We start from the raw sequence: 21,242 nt of genomic DNA, 5'->3' as shown, positions 1-21,242 counted from the left end.
TGGGGCTAATCGTACAGGCTCTACTCACCTTTCTGGAGAGACCTCCTAAAAAACCCTGGATCACCTCAACAGGCCTCCTGTTGGGAGCCCATTGCTCCTTTTGGACAGGAATTTCATGGAAATTGGACAAGGAATGAATAAAATGAGTTGTTTGGATTTACAACTAAGCTTGGTGAGCTTTGCAGACATGTACATTAAAAGCAGGAATTAAAGATAGTATGATCCAGAAATAGATTTGTTTAATTGCACTTTTATTTTTTAGGTTTTATCAAATCTGTATAGGAGACAAAGACATAGCATTTGTCATACAGTTAGTGGTGTTTCCAGTGGGGGACAGTTTCCACAGACATGTTGATTCCAAAGATCACACTTAAAGGACAGATACAGAGAGACCATCACAATGAAGGGGGACTTCTGGAAAACCTGGTTTACATGTGTTAATCCCTTTGCTCTTACACATTTATTCCATACTTTGACTTTAGATAGCTTCTACTTGAGAGCAAGGTGCTCTACCCCAAGCTAGAGGACTTATGTGAAACAAGTGTTTACACTTCAGTACATTGGCTGGTTCACAGAAGTTAGTCCTTCTCATATTTTTAGTTAAATTTGGCTACTTATTCCATTTTTATTCACTAAAGCAAAGCAGCCCTTGGGTATTGAGTCACTGCTGTCAATCAAGTTTGTACTCTGCACTGCCTGAGTTAAAATAAGTTATTCTATATTTAATGGAACACTTGCAAATTTTTCTCAAGGTATTTTTGTAAAAGTGTTCACAGAACCTAGAACAGATCTAAACAGTTTCCATTATGCTATTATAATTTAAGTGGAAGTGTTTGTTTTTAAAAGCAATTTATTCCCTCCCCTCATGTGCAATATTTGCAACTCAAAATGCTGCAGGATTGTGTACAGGAGAGACCCTGGAAGTGAAATGACTAGAAAATGAACATAAATAAGACACTTTACAGCTGAGTGAAAAGTAAATAGAGCACAAAGAATGAAAATTGGATTTACAAATTCTGTTCCAATAACCTATGGTGTCCTGAATAAGCCAGTTAAGATATATACATCCTCATCTATAATTTAATAGTGCCCCTTTAATCTAAGGAGTTCTAGTTTATACTACAATCCTGCCACGTTTAGCAGCAGAGAAAAAAGGCACAGCAGACTGGCAAATGACTGCCCAGATTAACTCCCTCCTCTGTCTGGACAGGGAGCCCACTAACATCTTGTTGTCTGTAGTGCTGTTATTGTGGGGTTTCTATTGCCAATGGCAAAGTGCAGCCTCACATGATCTAACCTGCATCAGAGATGGACATACATGATGCGAATGAAGTACGGACGTGGGTGTGAGCAGACTGTGTGGTGACCAGACTGCGCCTTTTGTGGGACTGGTGGAGAGTGCTAACAGCCAGGGGTTGTGGGACACAATGGTTTCACGGAGTCAGACTTTGCAGTGAGTAGGAGGCAAAAAGTTTTGTTGTACAGATATTTATCATAATCAGAACTGCACTGCTGCCAAGTGCCATACACAGTTAAATGGTCAATGGGAGCTGCAAATTGTTCTGTTTCACTGCACCTGTACACTTAGTAAGCAACAGGCTGCCTCTTCTGCAGGCTTTTCGGCTTGTGGTTTGGACAGGCTAGTGGGACAGCTCAGCCCTAAAAGCATGAAGGTTCACAATAGGCAGAGGGGCTAGGAGAAAGGCAAGCTCAGTCTCACTCTTGGTCCTACACTCAGCCAGCATGGTGCCTCCATTGGCAGGGGATTGTGAATTAGTTTTACGGGATGTGCGGGCACACACATTAAGAACATACTGCATACACATGAACATACTATAACCCTTCAGTGTCACTCATTTTAGTGAGGGAGGGTAAAGGGATTTAGCTTCTCACAAAGGGAAACACTAGAGGAGTCTTTAAAGCACTTACTAGAAGCTGCAGGTCCATATTTAACAGAGTATTTGTTCTCCTGGCACTCCGGTCTCAGCCCATCAGAGCTCCATGGAGCTGTGATGCATTGACAGCCTTTGCAGAGTAGCCCTTGGCTCAGGTAGCACCACAGATTGCTTTCTACAGCTCAGTGTTCAACACTCAACGCCTATGTTACCTCAACTCCTTCAATTTCCACAAGGCATGTGCGTGAGCAGGAAATACTCGGATTAGAAGTCTCCATAGTAACCTACTCCATGTACTTTCGATCGGCATCTAACTGCTTGGTGAGCATGTTTGTGATGGCCGGATGTGAAGCCCTGCAGGTGGATCCAGAAGCGTCTCTAGTGAAGGGTTAATCTGACATCCCACAGATCTTTGGAATTCTATATTTGTTGTTTTAGTATCAATTGTACTGGGAAAGGAGCAATTTCCTCTGCCCCGTTTTCGTCACTGTATCTGATGCAGAATCCTGCCAGACTTGCTTATTCCAGAACTGGTTACAAAATTCATACTTACATCAGAATTTCAGATTAACAAATTGATGGCTCACACAAAAGGACAGCGACAGGAACATGCAGGATGAGTGGCTGGCTGCTTAAACTTGCCCATAATCTGGGCTAGCTGATCATGCCAGCGAGATTGGGTCCAACTGCCCAGCAGTGCTGTCACTTGCTGACAGCCCCAGTTAACTTGCAACCGTGGGACTTTGGAGAGTCCCAAGCCTGTTCCATTTACATCCCAAGGAAATGCAGCTGGTAAGTCCAAAATACGCTTGAGAGGAGGCAATGTGCCCAAAGGAGAAGCTCACAGGCTTGCTTGCCACATCCAGCTCTTCATCCCAGCCAGTCCAGGTCATCATCATCGTCATCATCCCCAAAGAGTGGGGTTGGGGGAGGGTGCCCTTTCATGCTCTGAAAGCCCAAATGGAAAGCAGGGTTAGATTATTAGAGTTCAGTCTCCGTACAGCAGGGGTGGGCACATTTTTGGCCAGATGTAGGAGATCCAGGTTCACTTCCCTTCTCCCTGCCCAAGGGGAGAAGAGATTTGAACAGGGACCTCTCCTTCTCCCCTACAGGCAGGGGGTGGAAATTGAACCTGCATCACCCACATCCCAGGATAGTGCTGTAACAACTAGGCTCTAGGATATTCCAGTGTGAGGCTCCCTCTCTCTCCTGCTGAAGCTGTTTCACTGTGGATAACTAATAAAAAAAGTGATCAGAGCTAGGGGACTGGACCCAGGACCTCCTACCTCCCAGGCTGGGGCTCTAATCACCAGACCACACTCCCTGCCCGCCCCCCACCCCCCGGGATGATTATCCCCAGCCAGTGGAATGAATATTTAAAATAGTCATTGGGCCAGAGAGAGTGGGAATGACTCCATAGCCCAGCAGTCAGAGCACCCACCTGGGAGGTGGGATATCCCAACTCCAGTCCCACAGCTTCCATCACTCCATCATTAGTTATCCACAGTGGAATAGCTTCTACAGGAGAGACTGCGGGAGTCCCACATCATACTACCCCAGCTCTGTTGTTGGAGTCTTCTCCTGAGAGGTGGGAGATCCCTGTCCAAGTGCTTTCTCCCCCCCACGCCCCTCTCTGCTGGGAATTCAACTTGGGTCTCCCACACACCCCAAGCAATTCTCTAAGCACTGAGCACCAACACCACCTCCTCCTGGATTTTGTATGAGACCTAATCCAGCAGGCAGCCTCTGAGCATGCCGACCGGAATGGGCCTCGACTTAGGCGGACCAAAGCCTGTCTTCCCTGGTTCGCAAAGCGCCCTCAGGCTTAGGTGGGAGACAGGCACTTGAATGCCTAGAGGGAGGCAGCAGTGCACATACCCCGGGATCTAGAACTCGGGTGTCTAGGGAACGTTTCCAGTGGAAGGTGAGGCACCTACAATGTTAGGTGACAGCCAAGCAGGAGTTTCCCTTAACTTTTAGGCCCAACCTGGACCCAACCTGACTGGAGCCCCCGAGGGTCGAGCTATTTTCTTAGAATCCTAGAATCTCAGGGTTGGAAGGGACCTCAGGAGGCCATCTAGTCCAAACCCCTGCTCAAAGCAGGACCAACCCCCAATTTTTGCCCCAGATCCCTAAATGGCCCCCTCAAGGATTGAGCTCACAACCCTGGGTTTAGCAGGCCAGTGTTCAAACCACCGAGCTATCCCTCCCCCCGAATCCAATCCCGACGCTTCCCCTCAACCCTAAACTGTTGTTACGGCTGCAGCGCCTCCTGCCCCTACGGCTGGCATGGCAGCAGCTGCACGCCTGGATCCTGCCGTCTGCTGCGCCCTGCTGCAGCGTGCTCTGCGACTCTTGGCGCACTCCACACCGCAATGCGCTGGGGAAGGATGGCAGGAGCAGGGCATGCAGCTGCCAACACCCAACCCCATGGGCAGGAGGAGGGGAGCCTTCACAATCCAGCCCTGAGAGAGTCCAGCTGTTTTTACATCCATCCCAAACCTGACACTCGTAGTCCCGTCCAACTGGGTGTGGGTCAGGGTGCAGGGATCTAGTTTTGTGGACTGCAGTGGTGCTGCGTATAGAAACCTGAACTCCAGAGTTAGGCACCTAAGTTACTTTGTGAATCACACCCCAAGTTCTTACCACTTCTTCCTCATCCTCCTCTTCCGGTGGAACTCCAGGCTTTAGTGGTTTATGGGTTGCAACTTTGAACAAGTCATCGTCATTCTCAGCGAGACTAGAAAAGGACAGAGAATTAAAAGAATCTAATTCTCAGTGTGGGAAAGGAAGCCAAGAGCAATTTGCCTGCACTTTAGGAATAAGCTCTAGTCCCACTATTCAGGTTTGTATAGTAGTAACAGGCTACTTATGGATGTGTGAAACTAGTTGGGGCTTATATAGTAAAGTAACAGGACTCCCCTTTAGGCTGCCAGGAGTGGAACTTCACAATAGCTAGCTGGTGGTAACAGCTTTGCAATGGAATCACTGATTCAGCTAGAAACAAGGGACAATGATCATACTGACTGCCCAGTTTGTAGTGCAGCACTGCAATCACCTACCCCGGAGGTCTCAGCCATACTAACACTTTTCAGTTTCTCCCCGGGAGACAGCACTAGACTGGACACCTGCAGCTCCTAGTATTTTAGCCACCCTTGTTTAGATTTGCGCTGAACAAGTACCTAGCTGGCTGGCCAGCCCAACCTAGCACGCTGCCCTGCACCAACTGCCGGATGTTTAGGCCACACTAGCCCACCACCAGCGGCAGGGCAACTGCACAACAGTGGGAAATTGAGAAAGGAACTACTGTAGCCATAGAGCTCTCCAACCACCACCAACCTGGAATCCTTCTGCTTGGGGCTAGATGCCAGTCCTTGGGGTTCTGTAGCTTTGTGTTTGGTGGCTGGATCCTTCTCTGCCATCTCAGATGTTAACTCAGAAATGCTAGTACCCATTTCAGAGTTGGGTGCATCTGGAATTCCCAGACAACTCCCCCACTCTGCACTTTTCAGAGGCAGGGGTTCCAGTCCTCCTGCAGGCTCCTCTGCCTTGTGCTCTGAAGCTGGGGTTTCCGAAGGCATGGCCTCTTCCAGTGCTTCCAGCTTTGTGTCTAGAATAGAGGGCTCTGGACTTTCTGCTTGAACAGATACTACTTCTTGTAAGCTGCGTTCATGCTGAGCTATCCCACTGGGAGCACTTGCCTGCCTTTGCTCAGCCAGTACAGAATCTACATCCTCCTCAGGATCCACCAGCTCTTGGCTGGGCTTTACTGGCTGAACCGATTCAGAGAAGATATGCTCTTCATGCATCTCCTGGATCATCTTCACTTCTGATGCTGTAGTGTTGTGGGTCCTCTGCCCTTCCTCAGGAGATCTGGGAGGTGTAGCAATACCAGCAGACTCACCTGCTGGTTTAGTTGGACACACAGTGCTTGGTGCTGGCCCATACTGGACAGCACCTTTATGGTCCTCCTTCACTTTTGGTGGACTTTCCTGTTTCCTCTCTCCAGTTCTAGGCTCCTCCTCCTCGTCACTGTTGCTCTCTCGCCTCTCCTGTTGTCTGCTGAGCAGCTGCAGAGTTACAGTCTGGAAAACAAAGGAAAAGGCAAGGGAGTGTTAATCACTAGAGACACAAACCACCATGACTGTTTGTAACGGCTGCTGATCCACTGAAGGAAGGAAAGTCTCCTGATGCTTTAATATGGCAGAGGATCATCCAGCCAGGTGCACCTGAGTGGTGCATGTATTAGCTGGGCCTCTGAGGCATTTTCAGATAACTTCCTACACTCTTGCAGAAGGCAACTATCTAAGGTAGAAATGCTATTGCACGTGAACTCTGAGAAGATTGCAGCGAAGATTAGACAAGCAACAGGCAGCCCTAATCCCCAAAGAGGCAGGCATTGCATTACCTGCAAATGGGAAAACAAAGGCTGGGCGGGACACCGCAAGTCACTGTCTGTTCTTGGAAGTGAGGGGAGATGAAATTAAAAACTCGTTTCCTAACTCCTGGTTTCTAGCCACTAGGCAACAGCGTCCAGTTACACAGCACAGGCTGCAGGCGCAGAGTCCTTCTTCCTTCCCCCCGCCAAGGGGGCTTGAAACCAACCCAGGAAGCGCACTTTGGGGAGATGAGACTTTCAACTTTGCCCTCTCTGCTGAGCCTCCCAACAAAGCAGCCACTGAGCGGACATGTTTTCTCCATCCAACTCCCACTACGCAGGCCAATACTCAGCATCCCACCTGTTGACATGTTCAGGACTGAGTCGTGTCCCGAAGGTCAAAGGTCATATCTCATCCTGGATGCTCTCAGCTCCCAACCCTTGCTTCCCCTACCCCCAAGTGCCAACACAGGAAGCACTTGTCCAATTCGCTTCTGGCTGTGTAAACGTTCTACTGCAGCCCCAAACCTAACCTGACAATCCTGAGGCTGCTACGTGTGTGGGGATTCTGGGCAGAGACAGTCTAATTTCTACCGAAAACTGTTTTCTCTCCAGTTGATCTGAGAGGGAAGAGTGGGTACAGCAGGCAGCTGGGTTTTGGAAAAATGCCATGTGTACTTTCTAAAGTACATTGGGAAGGTCAAGAGCAAACTTCTTAAATTCAAGTCAGCAAAAAGCCAACATGAACTCAGTCCTCTCAGCTAGGTACCCACCTCCAATGCCCATATTCTGACTGATCCACTTCCTCCAGTACCACAGTGACAGCTTGCATTGCTGCACTTGGTAATTTTTACCTCTAAAAGAAATAATCCAAGTTCTTGTGCCCAGTTTCCCTTAATATTAAATCTAATTAAATCATCCTTGTCTTATTTAGCCTATCCCCTACTGCCTTGTGAAAGCTCAACAAGAATGTTGAACATATCAGGTGCATTGTCCTAGTTTCTCTGGGAGAAGAGGTTCCCATATTTTACTGTCCCTCACTGTTGTATCTCCTCCCATTATTTTATAATACCCTTTTTATCATGGTTACTAACCACAGCTTCACACTATTCCAGACCCCGGCTAGAGGTACACGTGTTCTTTTGGCCCAAGACTCATTCTCACCGTTGCTGGTTTGTAACCCATCAGTACTGTACCTTGATGGTGTTCATGACAACACCAAGAACTGCTTTGCCACTGTACGACTCTTCCAGCTCAAATTCACCCCTCAAAGTCTGAAATACCCCATTCATGATCTTTTTCACCTGAGAACAATGAAGAGGAGCATATAAACATGATATCTGCATCATTTGGAACATGTAAGAAAGAATGGGTCACCAAACCAACATTGTAGGCTTCTCCATACAGCTGAACAGTTAGGTCAAGAGGGGCCACAGTTCTGTTTTAAGAGACTGCACCTTTCACATTTGGCATGCCAGGGCTGGAGACTGTCATGTGCAAATGGTACGTCACCCCAGAGCTGGAGGTAGCTACCAGGATTTTCATTCTTTAAGTAGTACAGAAAATTCTTTTCTGGGTATCTGCCTGGTGAGTCTTGCCCATATGCTCAGGGTTTAGCTTATTGCCATATTTGGGGTTGGGAAGGAATTTTCCTCCAGGGCAGATTGGAAGAGGCCTTGGAGGTTTTTCGCCTTCCTCTGTAGCATGGGGCATGGGTCACTTGCTGGAGGATTCTCTGCTCCTTGAAATCTTTAAACCATGATCTGAGGACTTCAATAGCTCAGACATAGGTGAGAGTTTTTTCGTAAGAGTGGGTGGGTGAGATTCTGTGGCCTGGTTGTGCAGGAGGTCGGACTAGATGATCATAATGGTCCCTTCTGACCTTAGAATCTATGAGTAGTAATCTGTATTGAGGGGTCAGGACTTCACACCAGGAGTCACACTGCATCTTTCCCTCCAAGGCCCCTGATAGGAGTAGTACTCTACACAGGAACAAGCTCATCCTCTGGGTACGCTTCCCCCAAAGAATAAGGCACTGCCATGTGTTTAATAAATAACTCTCCCCCTACCTAGGGAAAAAGTTCAGGGTAGACATGAAGTAGAGAACTTCTCTGATGAGGGTAAACCAGACCACCCTGGCTGGGCCAGCTCACCTCCTCTGTAGCGTCTGCAGGCGGAGATCTCTCCTGATTTTCTAGTAGAGAACCCTTCTCCAGCTCCCTGATACGCTCTTCATAGCGAGCCTTCAGGGCAGCAACATGGGACTGTAGGACTGAATACTGTCAAAGGAAACAGGAAGTCAGAGCAGCTCAATAGATCCTCACTGACATTCACATCTTGCTACTACTGTGCCCAGTTTGCAGCAGGACAGGTTAGTGACAGCAGCACATTTGTTCACAATGCCATGATTTTGTAGATCTCTTGCAAAGACAAACAAAAAACCAACAACAAAAGCCTAAAATTTGCAGAGAGCTCCTAACAGGCAGAACACACACAAGCTGCAATTTTCTCCTGTTCCTGACTAAAGCAGCTTTATGCAGGATTTCACTAGCTGAGGCATTTACAAAACTCCCTCAGAACTGTCCCAGCAACAGCCACCATCGCCCCACCCCTGTGAAGATAATAGTCATGCTGGGAAGGAAGAGCCTGTGGACTCCCCCAACCTTGGGATGTCAAGGAGGGGGCATGACTGCACTGGGATGCTATGCAGCAGCATTCTCTGGTAGAAGGTTGCTGGATCCTGTCACTGGGCCCATATCAGCCACTGGAAGCAATACAAAGCTCTCCTCTTCTCCCAATGGGACAACATCAGTGGCCTCAGTCAAGATAATACATCAGTGAGGGTTGGCCTCAGTGTTCACCCTTTACCTTCTCATTGATCGGCCCCAGTTGCGCCAGCTGCTCCTGAAACACAAAGAGTTTTTGCTCCTCTACATTTCTAGAGCGTTTCAGAGTGGAGAGCTGAAAAAAAGAAACAAAAAATAAGAACATACATAAGAACGGCCATACTGAGTCAGACCACTGTCAGAAAGACTAGGTGGGCCTTTGGTCAATGCCAGGTGCTTCAGAGGCAATGAACAGAACAGGTAATCATCAAGTGATCCATTCCCTCTCATCCATTTTCAGCTTCTGCCAAATACAGTCTAGGGACACCATCCCTACCCATCATAAGCCATTGATGGACCTATCCTCCATCAATTTATCTAGTTCTTTTTTGAACCTGTTATAGTCTTGGCCTTCACAACATCCTCTGGCAAAGAGTTCCACAGGTTGACTGTGCATTGTGTGAAGAAATACTTCCTTTTGTTTGTTTTAAAACCTGCTGCCCATTAAATTTCATTTAGTGACCCCTAGTTCTTGTGTTATGTGAAGGAATAAACAACACTTCCCTTTTTACTTTCTCCACACCCGTCATGATTTTATAGACTTCTATCATATGCCCCCTTAGTCGTCTCTTTTCCAAGCTGAAAAGTACCAGTTTTATTAATCTCTCCTCATATAGCAGCTGTTCCATACCCCTAATAATTTTTGTTGCCCTTTTCTGAACCTTTTCCAATTCTAATACATCCTTTTTTGAGATGGGGCGACCACATCTGCACACAGTATTCAAGATGTGGGCGTACCATGGATTTATATGGAGGCAATAGGATATTTTCTGTCTTATTATCTATCCCTTTCTTAATGATTCCCAACATTCTGTTCACTTTGACTGCCGCTGCACATTCTCTGAAAACATCCACTCAACCATCCACAATGACTCCAAGATCTCTTTCTTGAGTGGTTACAGCTAATTTAGACCCAATCATTTTATATGTATAGTTGGGATTATGTTTTCAATGTGCATTACTTTCCTTTTATCTACATTGAATTTCATCTGCAATTTTGTTGCCCCTAGTCACCCAGTTTTGTGAGATCCTTTTGTAACTCTTCACAGTCTGCTTTGGACTTAACTATTGTGACAAAGCTCAGTCCTTGGCTCCGTGGGTCCCGCATTTCCTGGAGGATTTTGCTAGCCTCAGAGGCTCAATGACCCTCCACGTAACCCTTCTTTCTCTAGAGAAAAGGGTCACAGTCTACTGAGCCATTTTCATCATAAGCCAGCGAGGGAGGTGAGGAGAAGTTATCCTTCCTTGCACAGTCTCTGTTGTCTCCCAGTCTCAGTGATTAATCAGGGGGCAAAGGGGTCCCACCCTCTACTCCGGGCTCCAGCCCAAGGACCCTAATAGTATCAGCTATGGTAGCTGACCTTTTAGAAACATGACATGTACAATTCCCTGGGCTACTTCCCCCACAGCAGCCCTCACTTCCTCAAGCTCCACTTCACCCTTACCTCAGGGCCTCCTTCCTTGTGCCTGATATGGTGTGTACTACTCAGCCTCTCCAACAGCGCAACTTCCTCCCACAGCTCCTGACATGCACACCCACCTGACTGACCGGGAGGCTTTTAAATAGTTTCAGCCAGTCCCTGATTAGCTTCAGGTGTCCCAATCAACCTAGCATTTTCCCTGCCTTCTGGAAAGTTCTTATTTGGTCCCAGGTGTCTTAATTGACCTGGAGCAGCTTCCATTTCACTTAACCTGGTACCAGGGATTTGTTTAGCCTGGAGCTAATATATCTATCTCCCACTACTTTTCTATAGCCATCTGGCCTTGCCCCATCACACTATCTGAGTAGTTTTGTATCGTCTGCAAATTTTGCCAACTCACTGTTTACCCGCTTTTCCAGATCATTTATGAATATGTTGAATAGGACTGGTCCCAGTACAGACCCTTGGCGAACACCACTATTTATGTCTCTCCAGTCTGGAAACAGACCATTTATTCCTACCCTTTGTTTCCTATCTTGTAATCAGTTACCAATCCATGAGAGGATCTTCCCTCTTATCCCATGACCCCTTACTTTGCTTAAGAGTCTTTGGTGAGGGACCTCGTCAAAGGCTTTCTGAACATCTAAGTACACTGTATCCACTGGATCGCCCCTGTCCACATGCTTGTTGACCCCCTCAAAGAATTCTAGTACATTGATGAGGCATAGTTTCCCTTTACAAAAGCCACACTGACTCTTCCCCAACAAATGATGTTCATCTGTGTCTGACAATTCTGTTCTTTATTTTAGTTTCAACCAGCTTGCCCGGTACTGAGTCAGGCTTACTGGGCTGTAATTGTTGGGATCACCTCTGGAGTCTTTTTAAAAACTTGGCATCACATTAGCTATCCTCCAGTCATCTGGTACAGAAGCTGATTTAAATAATAGGTTACATACCAGAGTTGTTAGTTCTGTAATTTCACATTTGAGTTCCTTCAGAACTCTTGGGTGAATACCATCTGGTCCTGGTGACTTATTACTGTTTAATTTATCAATTTGTTCCAAAACCTCCTCTAATGACACCCCAATCTCCTCAGATTTGTCACCTAAAAAGAAAGGCTCAGGTTTGGGAATCTCCCTCACACCCTCAGTTGTGAAGACCGATGCAAAGAATTCATTTAGTTTCTCTGCAATGGCCTTATTGTCCTTGAGTGCTCCTTTATCATCTTGATCCTCTAATGGCCCCACTGGTTGTTTAGCAGGCTTCCTGCTTCTGATGTACTTATTTTTTTTTGCTATTACTTTGAGTCTTTGGCTAGCTGTTCTTCACATTCTTTATTGACCTTTCTAATTACACTTTTACACTTTACCTGTCAGAGTTTATGCTCTTTTCTATTTTCCTCAATAAGATTTAACTTCCACTTTTTTAAAGGATGCTCTTTTGCCTCTCACTGCTTCTTTTACTTTGTTGTTTAGTTATGGTGGCACTTTTTTGGTTCTTTATGTTTAATTTAATCAGCAGCGGAGATGCATTTTACTATTCCCTTTCCACCAGATCAGACCTTTCCCCTCAGAAAAACTGTCATGCTTGGTAGACATCAGCTGCAGCATTTCCCGCTAGCTAATTCTGTCCTGAGGTCAGCATGCCCCTTCTCTGCCCCATACAGAACCCCTGCTAATACATCAACAGCCAGTCTCCTCGTTAATCCCAACCACCCAGGAGTTAAGGGGGGCAACATCCAGACACATCCTTCAGCCAAGAGGGGAACCATCATCTTCTCTGAGAAGCCAGGAAACTGAAAACACTAGCCACACCAAAGTGGCAGAGCACTCCTGGGTACGAGATTCCCCACTACACCCCTCCCATTTGCTTCCGAAGGACAACAGCATGTGGGAAGGAGGTGGAGAAGTGAATGTATAGACAAGTGGTTAGCAAAGGAGGGCAGTCTACCTTCTCTTCCAGCTGGGTGATGCACTGCTGTTGAGAGTCTCTCTGTTCACACACCTCCTGATACTGCCGTAAGTGCTGCTCCTTGGCAGAGACCAGCATGCGCTCACATTTTGCTTCCCACTCGGATTCCAGCTCTGCCTGAATGAGTGACAGCTGCCCATGAAGTAATAGAAGTGATTAGCAGGGAACTACCAAGACATGACAGTCACATTCACTCTTATGAGCAGAGAATTCTGGGGTGGGGCCGGAGCAAGGCAAACTCTCCTACCTAGTTCTGCCATCTTGGGGTTGGTGTTCTATCCCTGCAGCATTTCCTCCTCACACAAAGCACAATTCTATCCTCCATGGGAGGGCAATTCTCTAATGCTGGCTGAGATTGCAGCCCCTTGCTTCACCAGTTGCTGTTGCTATTTGAAGGGTCCCCAACAGCGATGGCGCCCCATTCACCCTTCCCTCTACGAACAACTCTACTCTTCCCCAACTCCACTCTGACCAGTTAAAAAGGAGCTCTGCTCTGTTGGCACAAGGGTGTAAGCCTCTTGGCTATCTTCTGATCACTGCATCATTTGCTCTGGAAGACCAAGCAGGCAAGATTTGCACCCATCAGGACTGAGACTGCTCCTATTGCCCCAAAGCCACATAACAGCTGGCTGGAGACCAAACTCAGAATCACAGCCCATTCTTTTGAAGTTAGGAGCCTTCCTTACTCCCCACCTAGTATAGTTTCCTGTCTGCCTGGGTTACGTAGTTCTTTGGAGTCATCGGTAAGAATCCTGGAGCAGGAGGTAAAGGCAAAGCCAACAAAGGCCAGCAAAGCAGAGGAGAAGCACTGGAGACAAATCCCCTTAGCGAAGCAGGGTGCTATTTCTTCATTGAGCAACTGATGCAGCTTTATCCAATGTGTATTTGCAATCTATAATCAACAGGCTTTCCAGTTGGAACTCACACAAACCTATCCAGTGGGAGGAGGTCTCCTCACCTGCTCTGCTGCTGCTTGATCAGTTGAAGTCCGTGCCTTTTTCAGGAGCTGTCGAAGTTTGTTCAGTTCTTCCTGGTAGGACCTGCGAATCTCATCCATCTCTTCCTCAGCCTGGCTTCTCTCCAAGAGGGATTTCTTCTTCCTCTCAACAAGATTCTGGAGAACAGATAGTATGTCTGAGCACAGGTCTGGACTGCATCCAGATAGTGTCTCATCCCCTTGGGCAACCTCATTGTCATTACTATTATATACAATCATTAACGTACAAGGAACTTTAAAATCTATGTAAGTGCACTCCTGAACTGATGTGCCAAAACTGTGTTGTTTGTAGGGAAAGAGTTGCCTTTCCAAAATTTGGCTTGCCTCGTGTGGGTCTGCAGAAACACTAGCATACAGCTGGAACTGTGCATCTCCCCTGAAATGCAGATGCCTGGGCCTACCTTTTCCAGGTTCTCTTTCTCCACTTTCAGGTCTGCAAGCTCTTCTTCCAGCGCCGTAACCTTCAGGTCCAATTGCCTGCGGCTCTGCTTCTCAGCTCTGAATTTAGCTTGCATGTCTTCTGAGGATTCTTGGAGCTCTGCAAGAACACAGCTCACTGTGGGTTTCCACACTTCATATTTCAGGTTAATCTGAGTGGGAGAAAACTTAGAGCTCATAGCAAGAGTAGAACACAGAAAGGTCTAGTGGTTTCTATGGGAACTAGAACCTGTGACATGGTAACACTCAAAGCTCTTGTGTGGGGGTTATTTCCAAATATTTAAACAGGTCATCTGCTCTACACCTTCCCCTCCATGTAATGGCCTCAGCACCAATGATTACAGTAACACCATTATAAAAGCTGTCATTTTTCAACAAGGCTCAAAAGATACAAGGCTGAAAAAGCACCAGTCCCACCTTCCCTCTTGAGCTGGTTTTTACAAAGGTCTCACTGTTTGTCTTGTGATAAGACAACTCAATACAGCCCAGTTCGTAGCCAATGCTGGCAATAAAGTTAATAAAATAAATGCTGAGAGACTCCTGAGCTGGGGTGGGAGGAGAGCATAAATATCCTTGACACCGATCCTAGGGAAAATATGAATAGCTGTGTTAGGGTACATTCTGAACTTTGGGGTATAGATGTGGGGACCATGCTTATTTTTACCAGCTTAGGTTAAAAACTTTAAGGCACAAATTTTCTTGTTTTTGGATGAGTACTGCTGCCACCACCAAGTGCGTTAGACAAAGATTTCAGAAAAGGACCATGTGGAGTATTTGTTTCCCTAAAATATCCCCCCAAACCCCTTTACCCCCCTTTTCTGGGGAGGCTTGAGAATAATTTACCAACCAGATAGGTAAGGTGAGCACAGACCAGACCCTTGGGTTTTTAGGACACTAAAAACCAATCAGATTCTTAAAAAACAGAACTTTATTATAAAGGAAAAAAAAGTAAAAGCAGTATCTTTGTAAAATCAGGATGGAAGGTAAATTTACAGGGTAATTAGATTTAAAACACAGAGGATTCCCCTTTAGGCAAAATTTAAAGTTACAAAAAACAGGGATAAACCTCCCTCTTAGCACAGGGAAAATTTACAAGCTAAATCAAAAAAGATAAACTAAAGCATTTTTTGCTGTACTTACAATTTGTAATTTTAGAGGCTTATTTTAGGAATGGTTTAGGAAAGGGTGTATTTTTTCTGCCTGGTCCCTCTCTTTGTCTGGAGAGAGCACAAAGAAAAACCTTCCCCCACAGATTTGAAAGTATCTTCTCCCCTTATTGGTCCTTTTGGTCAGGTGCCAACCAGGTTATCTAAGCTTTTTAACCCTTTACAGGTAAATGAAGGATTTTATGCTACCCTTAGCTGTATATTTATGACATGCCCCCCAAATTATAGATAGTGCTGGACAGCCTGCTCCACACTGGCTGTGGTTTTTTTCCTGGAGCTTTAAGAGAAAACAGAATTAATAAGACACATGCACCTTTAGATATACTACTGATTATATAAAAACTAACAATATTTTTTACATTTTAAGGACGATTTTAACCAGTTAATTTTGGGAAAGTTTTACAGGAGAGTGCATTAGCCACCTTGTTAGAAGGTTTTGAAATGTGTTGTATTCCAAAATTTTAATTTTGGAGCGCTAAACTCCACCGAAGAAGTTTTTTGTTATTGTTTTTGACGGTATGAAGCCACTTTAGCGCAGCATGGTTGGTTTGCAGGTGGAAATGCCGTTCCCAAACGTATGGGCGTAGCTTTTTTAGAGCTTATACAATGGCGTGACATTTCTTTTTGCTGATTGTCCAGTGGCTTTTCCTTTTAGACAGTTTTTTTGCTAACGACAGGATGGAATTTTTGATTCGGTTCTTCCTGCATTAAAACTGCTTCCACACCACACTTGGATGCGTCTGTGGTTACTGGGAAAGGTTTGTTAAAGTTTGGGGCCCTTGGCACAGGGTTAGACATGAATGTTGCGTTAAGCTGGTTAAAGGCCTTTTGACACTTTTCAGTCCACTGAACTATATTTGGCTGTGTTTTATGGTTAGGTTTGTTAGGGGTGGAGACTTGGCTGTTGTGCGGTACAAATCACTTGTAATATCCGGCCAAGCCTAAGAAGGATTGGATCTGTTTTTTTGACTTTGGGACAGGCCACTTTTGGATAGCATTTACTTTGGCTTGTAAGGGGTTGATAGTTTGACCCACCTGGTGTTTAAGGCAAATTACTTTTTTTAGGCCTATTTGACACTTTTTAGCCTTAACAGTTAGTTCTGCCTCCCTTATGCGCTCGAAGACTTTTTGCAGATGCTTCACATGTTCTGCCCATGAATTAGAAAAGATGGCCACATTGTCAAGGTAGGCGACTGTAGATTTTCCGAATCCCACTAGGAGACTATTTACAAGTTTTTGGAAAGTGGCGGGTACATTTTGCAGCCTGAATGGGAGCACATTAAATTTATACAGCCCAACATGGGTGACGAAGGCTGACCTTTCCTTGGCAGATTTATCCAGCGGTACTTGACAGTACCCCTTGGTTAAGTTTAAGGTAGAGATGAACTGGGCACGTCCCGGTTTTTTTAATAGCTTATTTGTGCGTGGCATTGGATAGCTGTTTGGGCAAGTTATAGCATTTAGCTTACGGTAGTCCACGCAAAAGCGTATCTTTCCATCTAGTTTGTGAACTAGAACGACTGGAGATGCCCATGAACAGTTAGAGGGGCAGATTACACCCATTTGTAACATGTTTCGGATCTTCCGGTTTATAGTAGTTTTGGCTTGAGGAGACACCCGGTAAGGCTGGGTTCTAACTGGGCAAGCATTACCTGTGTTAATGGAGTGGTATGCCCGTTTGGTTTGTTCTGGGGTGGCTGAGAACATTGGCGCGAAGCTAGTGCAGAGCTCCTTGATCTGCTATGGCTGCATACGTTCAAGGGTTATGGAAAGATTTACCTTTTCCACGCCACTGTCACTTTTTTTTTTTTTTTGGTAGTAGACACCTTCAGGCCACGTAGCGTTCTCTCCTCCCTGGGCGTTAATCATAGAATCATAGAATATCAGGGTTGGAAGGGACTGTAGGTTCTAGTCCAATCCCCTGCTCAAAGCAGGACCGATCCCCAATTAAATCATCCCAGCCAGGGCTTTGTCAAGCCTGACCTTAAAAACTTCTAAGGAAGGGGATTCCACCACCTCCCTAGGTAACGCATTCCAGTGTTTCACCACTCTCCTAGTGAAAAAGTTTTTCCTAATATCCAACCTAAATCTCCCCCACTGCAACTTGAGACCATTACTCCTTGTCCTGTCCTCTGCTACCACTGAGAACAGTCTAGAGCCATCCTCTTTGGAACCCCCTTCCAGGTAGTTGAAAGCAGCTATCAAATCCCCCCTCATTCTTCTCTTCTGCAGACTACACATCCCCAGTTCCCTTAGCCTCTCCTCATAAATCATGTGTTCCAGACCCCTAATCATTTTTGTTGCCCTTCGCTGGACTCTCTCCAATTTATCCACATCCTTCTTGTAGTGTGGGGCCCAAACCTGGACACAGTACTCCAGATGAGGCCTCACCAATGTCGAATAGAGGGGGACGATCACATCCCTCGATCTGCTGGCAATGCCCCTACTTATACATCCCAAAATGCCATTGGCCTTCTTGGCAACAAGGGCACATTGTTGACTCATATCCACCTTCTCATCCACTGTCACCCCAGGTCCTTTTCTGCAGAACTGCTGCCTAGCCATTCGGTCCCTAGTCTGTAGCGGTGCATTGGGTTCTTCTGTCCTAAGTGCAGGACCCTGCACTTGTCCTTATTGAACCTCATCCGATTTCTTTTGGCCCAATCCTCCAATTTGGCTAGGTCCTTCTGTATCCTATCCCTGCCCTCCAGCGTATCTACCACTCCTCCCAGTTTAGTATCATCCGCAAATTTGCTGAGAGTGCAATCCACACCATCCTCCAGATCATTTATGAAGATATTGAACAAAACCGGTCCCAGGACCGACCCTTGGGGCACTCCACTTGACACCGGCTGCCAACTAGACATGGAGCCATTGATCACTACCCGTTGAGCCTGACAATCCAGCCAACTTTCTACCCACCTTATAGTGCATTCATCCAGCCCATACTTCTTTAACTTGCTGACAAGAATACTGTGGGAGACCGTGTCAAAAGCTTTGCTAAAGTCAAGAAACAATACATCCACTGCTTTCCCTTTATCCACAGAACCAGTAATCTCATCATAGAAGGCGATTAGATTAGTCAGGCATGACCTTCCCTTGGTGAATCCATGTTGACTGTTCCTGATCACTTTCCTCTCATGTAAGTGCTTCAGGATTGATTCCTTGAGGACCTGCTCCATGATTTTTCTGGGGACTGAGGTGAGGCTGACTGGCCTGTAGTTCCCAGGATCCTCCTCCTTCCCTTTTTTAAAAATTGGCACTAAATTAGCCTTTTTCCAGTCATCCGGGACTTCCCCCGTTTGCCACGAGTTTTCAAAGATAATGGCCAATGGCTCTGCAATCACAGCCACCAATTCCTTTAGCACTCTCGGATGCAACGCATCCGGCCCCATGGACTTGTGCACGTCCAGCTTTTCTAAATAGTCCCTAACCACCTCTTTCTCCACAGAGGGCTGGCCATCTACTCCCCATGCTGTGATGCCCAGTGCAGCAGTCTGGGAGCTGACCTTGTTAGTGAAGACAGAGGCAAAAAAAAGCATTGAGTACATTAGCTTTTTCCACATCCTCTGTCACTAGGTTGCCTCCCTCATTCAGTAAGGGGCCCACGCTTCCCTTGGCTTTCTTCTTGTTGCCAACATACCTGAAGAAACCCTTCTTGTTACTCTTAACATCTCTTGCTAGCTGCAACTCCAGGTACGATTTGGCCTTCCTGATTTCACTCCTGCATGCCCGAGCAATATTTTTATACTCATCCCTGGTCATTTGTCCAATCTTCCACTTCTTGTAAGCTTCTTTTTTATGTTTAAGATCCGCTAGGATTTCACCATTGAGCCAGGCTGGTCGCCTGCCATATTTACTATTCTTTCGATACATCAGGATGGTTTGTCCCTGTAACCTCAACAGGGATTCCTTGAAATACAGCCAGCTCTCCTGGACTCCTTTCCCCTTCATGTTAGTCCCCCAGGGGATCCTACCCATCCATTCCCTGAGGGAGTCCAAGTCTGCTTTCCTGAAGTCCAGGGTCCGTATCCTGCTGCTTACCTTTCTTCCCTGTGTCAGGAACCTGAACTCAACCAACTCATGGTCACTGCCTCCCAGATTCCCATCCACTTTTGCTTCCCCCACTAATTCTTCTCGGTTTGTGAGCAGCAGGTCAAGAAAAGCTCCCCCCCTCAGTTGGCTCCTCTTGCACTTGCACCAGGAAATTGTCACCTACACTTTCCAAAAACTTCCTGGATTGTCTGTGCACCGCTGTATTGCTCTCCCAGCAGATATCAGGAAAATTCAAGTCACCCATGAGAACCAGGGCGTGCGATCTAGTAGCTTCTGCAAATTGCCGGAAGAAAGCCTCATCCACTTCATCCCCCTGGTCCGGTGGTCTATAGCAGACTCCCACCACTACATCAGTCTTGTTGCTCACACTTCTAAAGTTAATCCAGAGACACTCAGGTTTTTCTGCACTTTCGTACCGGAGCTGTCCAGGAGAGCTGGCTGTATTTTAAAGAATCCTTATTGAGGTTAAAGGGACAAACCATCCCAATGTGTAGAAAGAATAGTAAATATGGCAGGCGACCAGCTGAGCTTAACAGTGAAATCCTTGCTGATCTTAAATACAAAAAAGAAGCTTACAAGAAGTGGAAGGTTGGACATATGATCAGGGAAGAGTATAAAAATATTGCTCGGGCATGTAGGAATGAAATCAGGAGGGCCAAATCGTACCTGGAGCTGCAGCTAGCAAGAAATGTCAAGAGTAACAAGAAGGGTTTCTTCAGGTATGTTGGCAACAAGAAGAAAGCCAAGGGAAGCATGGGCCCCTTACTGAATGAGGGAGGCCACCTAGTGACAGAGGATGTGGAAAAAGCTAATGTACTCAATGCTTTTTTTGCCTCTGTCTTCACTAACAAGGTCAGCTCCCAGACTGCTGCACTGGGTATCACAGCATGGGGAGTAGATGGCCAGCCCTCTGGAGAAAGAGGTGGTTAGGGACTATTTAGAAAAGCTGGACGTGCACAAGTCCATGGGGCCGGATGCGTTGCATCCGAGAGTGCTAAAGGAATTGGCGGCTGTGATTGCAGAGCCATTGGCCATTATCTTTGAAAACTCGTGGCAAACGGGGGAAGTCCCGGATGACTGGAAAAAGGCTAATTTAGTGCCAATTTTTAAAAAAGGGAAGGAGGAGGATCCTGGGAACTACAGGCCAGTCAGCCTCACTTCAGTCCCTGGAAAAATCATGGAGCAGGTCCTCAAGGAACCAATCCTGAAGCACTTACATGAGAGGAAAGTGATCAGGAACAGTCAGCATGGATTCACCAAGGGAAGGTCATGCCTGACTAATCTAATCGCCTTCCATGATGAGATTACTGGTTCTGTGGATGAAGGGAAAGCAGTGGATGTATTGTTTCTTGACTTTAGCAAAGCTTTTGACATGGTCTCCCACAGTATTCTTGTCAGCAAGTTAAAGAAGTATGGGCTGGATGAATGCACTATAAGGTGGGCGGAAAGTTGGCTAGATTGTCAGGCTCAACGGGTAGTGATCAATGGCTCCATGTCTAGTTGGCAGCTGGTGTCAAGTGGAGTGCCCCAGGGGTCGGTTCTGGGGCCGGTTTTGTTCAATACCTTCATAAATGATCTGGAGGATGGTGTGGATTGCACTCTCAGCAAATTTGCGGATGATACTGAACTAGGAGGAGCGGTAGATACGCTGGAGGGCAGGGATAGGATACAGAGGGACCTAGCCAAATTGGAGGATTGGGCCAAAAGAAATCTGATGAGGTTCAATAAGGATAAGTGCAGGGTCCTGCACTTAGGACGGAAGAACCCAATGCACCGCTACAGACTAGGGACCAAATGGCTAGGAAGCAGTTCTGCGGAAAAGGACCTAGGGGTGACAGTGGACGAGAAGGTGGATATGAGTCAACAATGTGCCCTTGTTGTCAAGAAGGCCAATGGCATTTTGGGATGTATAAGTAGGGGCATAGCGAGCAGATCGAGGGACGTGATCGTCCCCCTCTATTCGACATTGGTGAGGCCTCATCTGGAGTACTGTGTCCAGTTTTGGGCCCCACACTACAAGAAGGATGTGGATAAA

General features: G+C 46.4%; 1 protein-coding gene across 6 annotated transcripts in view; it reads right to left on the bottom strand.

Moving 5' to 3' along the window:
* Positions 1 to 230: 230 nt before the first annotated feature.
* The window catches only part of FKBP15 (FKBP prolyl isomerase family member 15), an 88,188-nt gene continuing 67,176 nt past the window's right edge, over positions 231 to 21,242 (bottom strand). For all 6 annotated transcript variants that reach the window (XM_077835522.1, XM_077835528.1, XM_077835524.1 and 3 more), the window contains 9 exons: positions 13,949 to 14,085; positions 13,509 to 13,664; positions 12,530 to 12,682; positions 9,142 to 9,234; positions 8,427 to 8,552; positions 7,470 to 7,577; positions 5,235 to 5,980; positions 4,542 to 4,635; positions 231 to 2,843 (listed from right to left, as the gene is read on the bottom strand). In XM_077835522.1, the coding sequence (XP_077691648.1) occupies positions 2,766 to 2,843; positions 4,542 to 4,635; positions 5,235 to 5,980; positions 7,470 to 7,577; positions 8,427 to 8,552; positions 9,142 to 9,234; positions 12,530 to 12,682; positions 13,509 to 13,664; positions 13,949 to 14,085 (1,691 nt within the window). In that variant the 3' untranslated portion in view covers positions 231 to 2,765. The remainder of the gene's footprint in view (positions 2,844 to 4,541; positions 4,636 to 5,234; positions 5,981 to 7,469; positions 7,578 to 8,426; positions 8,553 to 9,141; positions 9,235 to 12,529; positions 12,683 to 13,508; positions 13,665 to 13,948; positions 14,086 to 21,242) is intronic.

Source organism: Eretmochelys imbricata, chromosome 16 (genome assembly GCF_965152235.1).
Source record: "Eretmochelys imbricata isolate rEreImb1 chromosome 16, rEreImb1.hap1, whole genome shotgun sequence".
NCBI lineage: Eukaryota > Metazoa > Chordata > Testudines > Cheloniidae > Eretmochelys > Eretmochelys imbricata.
The sequence above is the reverse complement of the archived record's forward strand: the minus strand, read 5'-3'. Positions and strand labels throughout refer to the sequence as shown.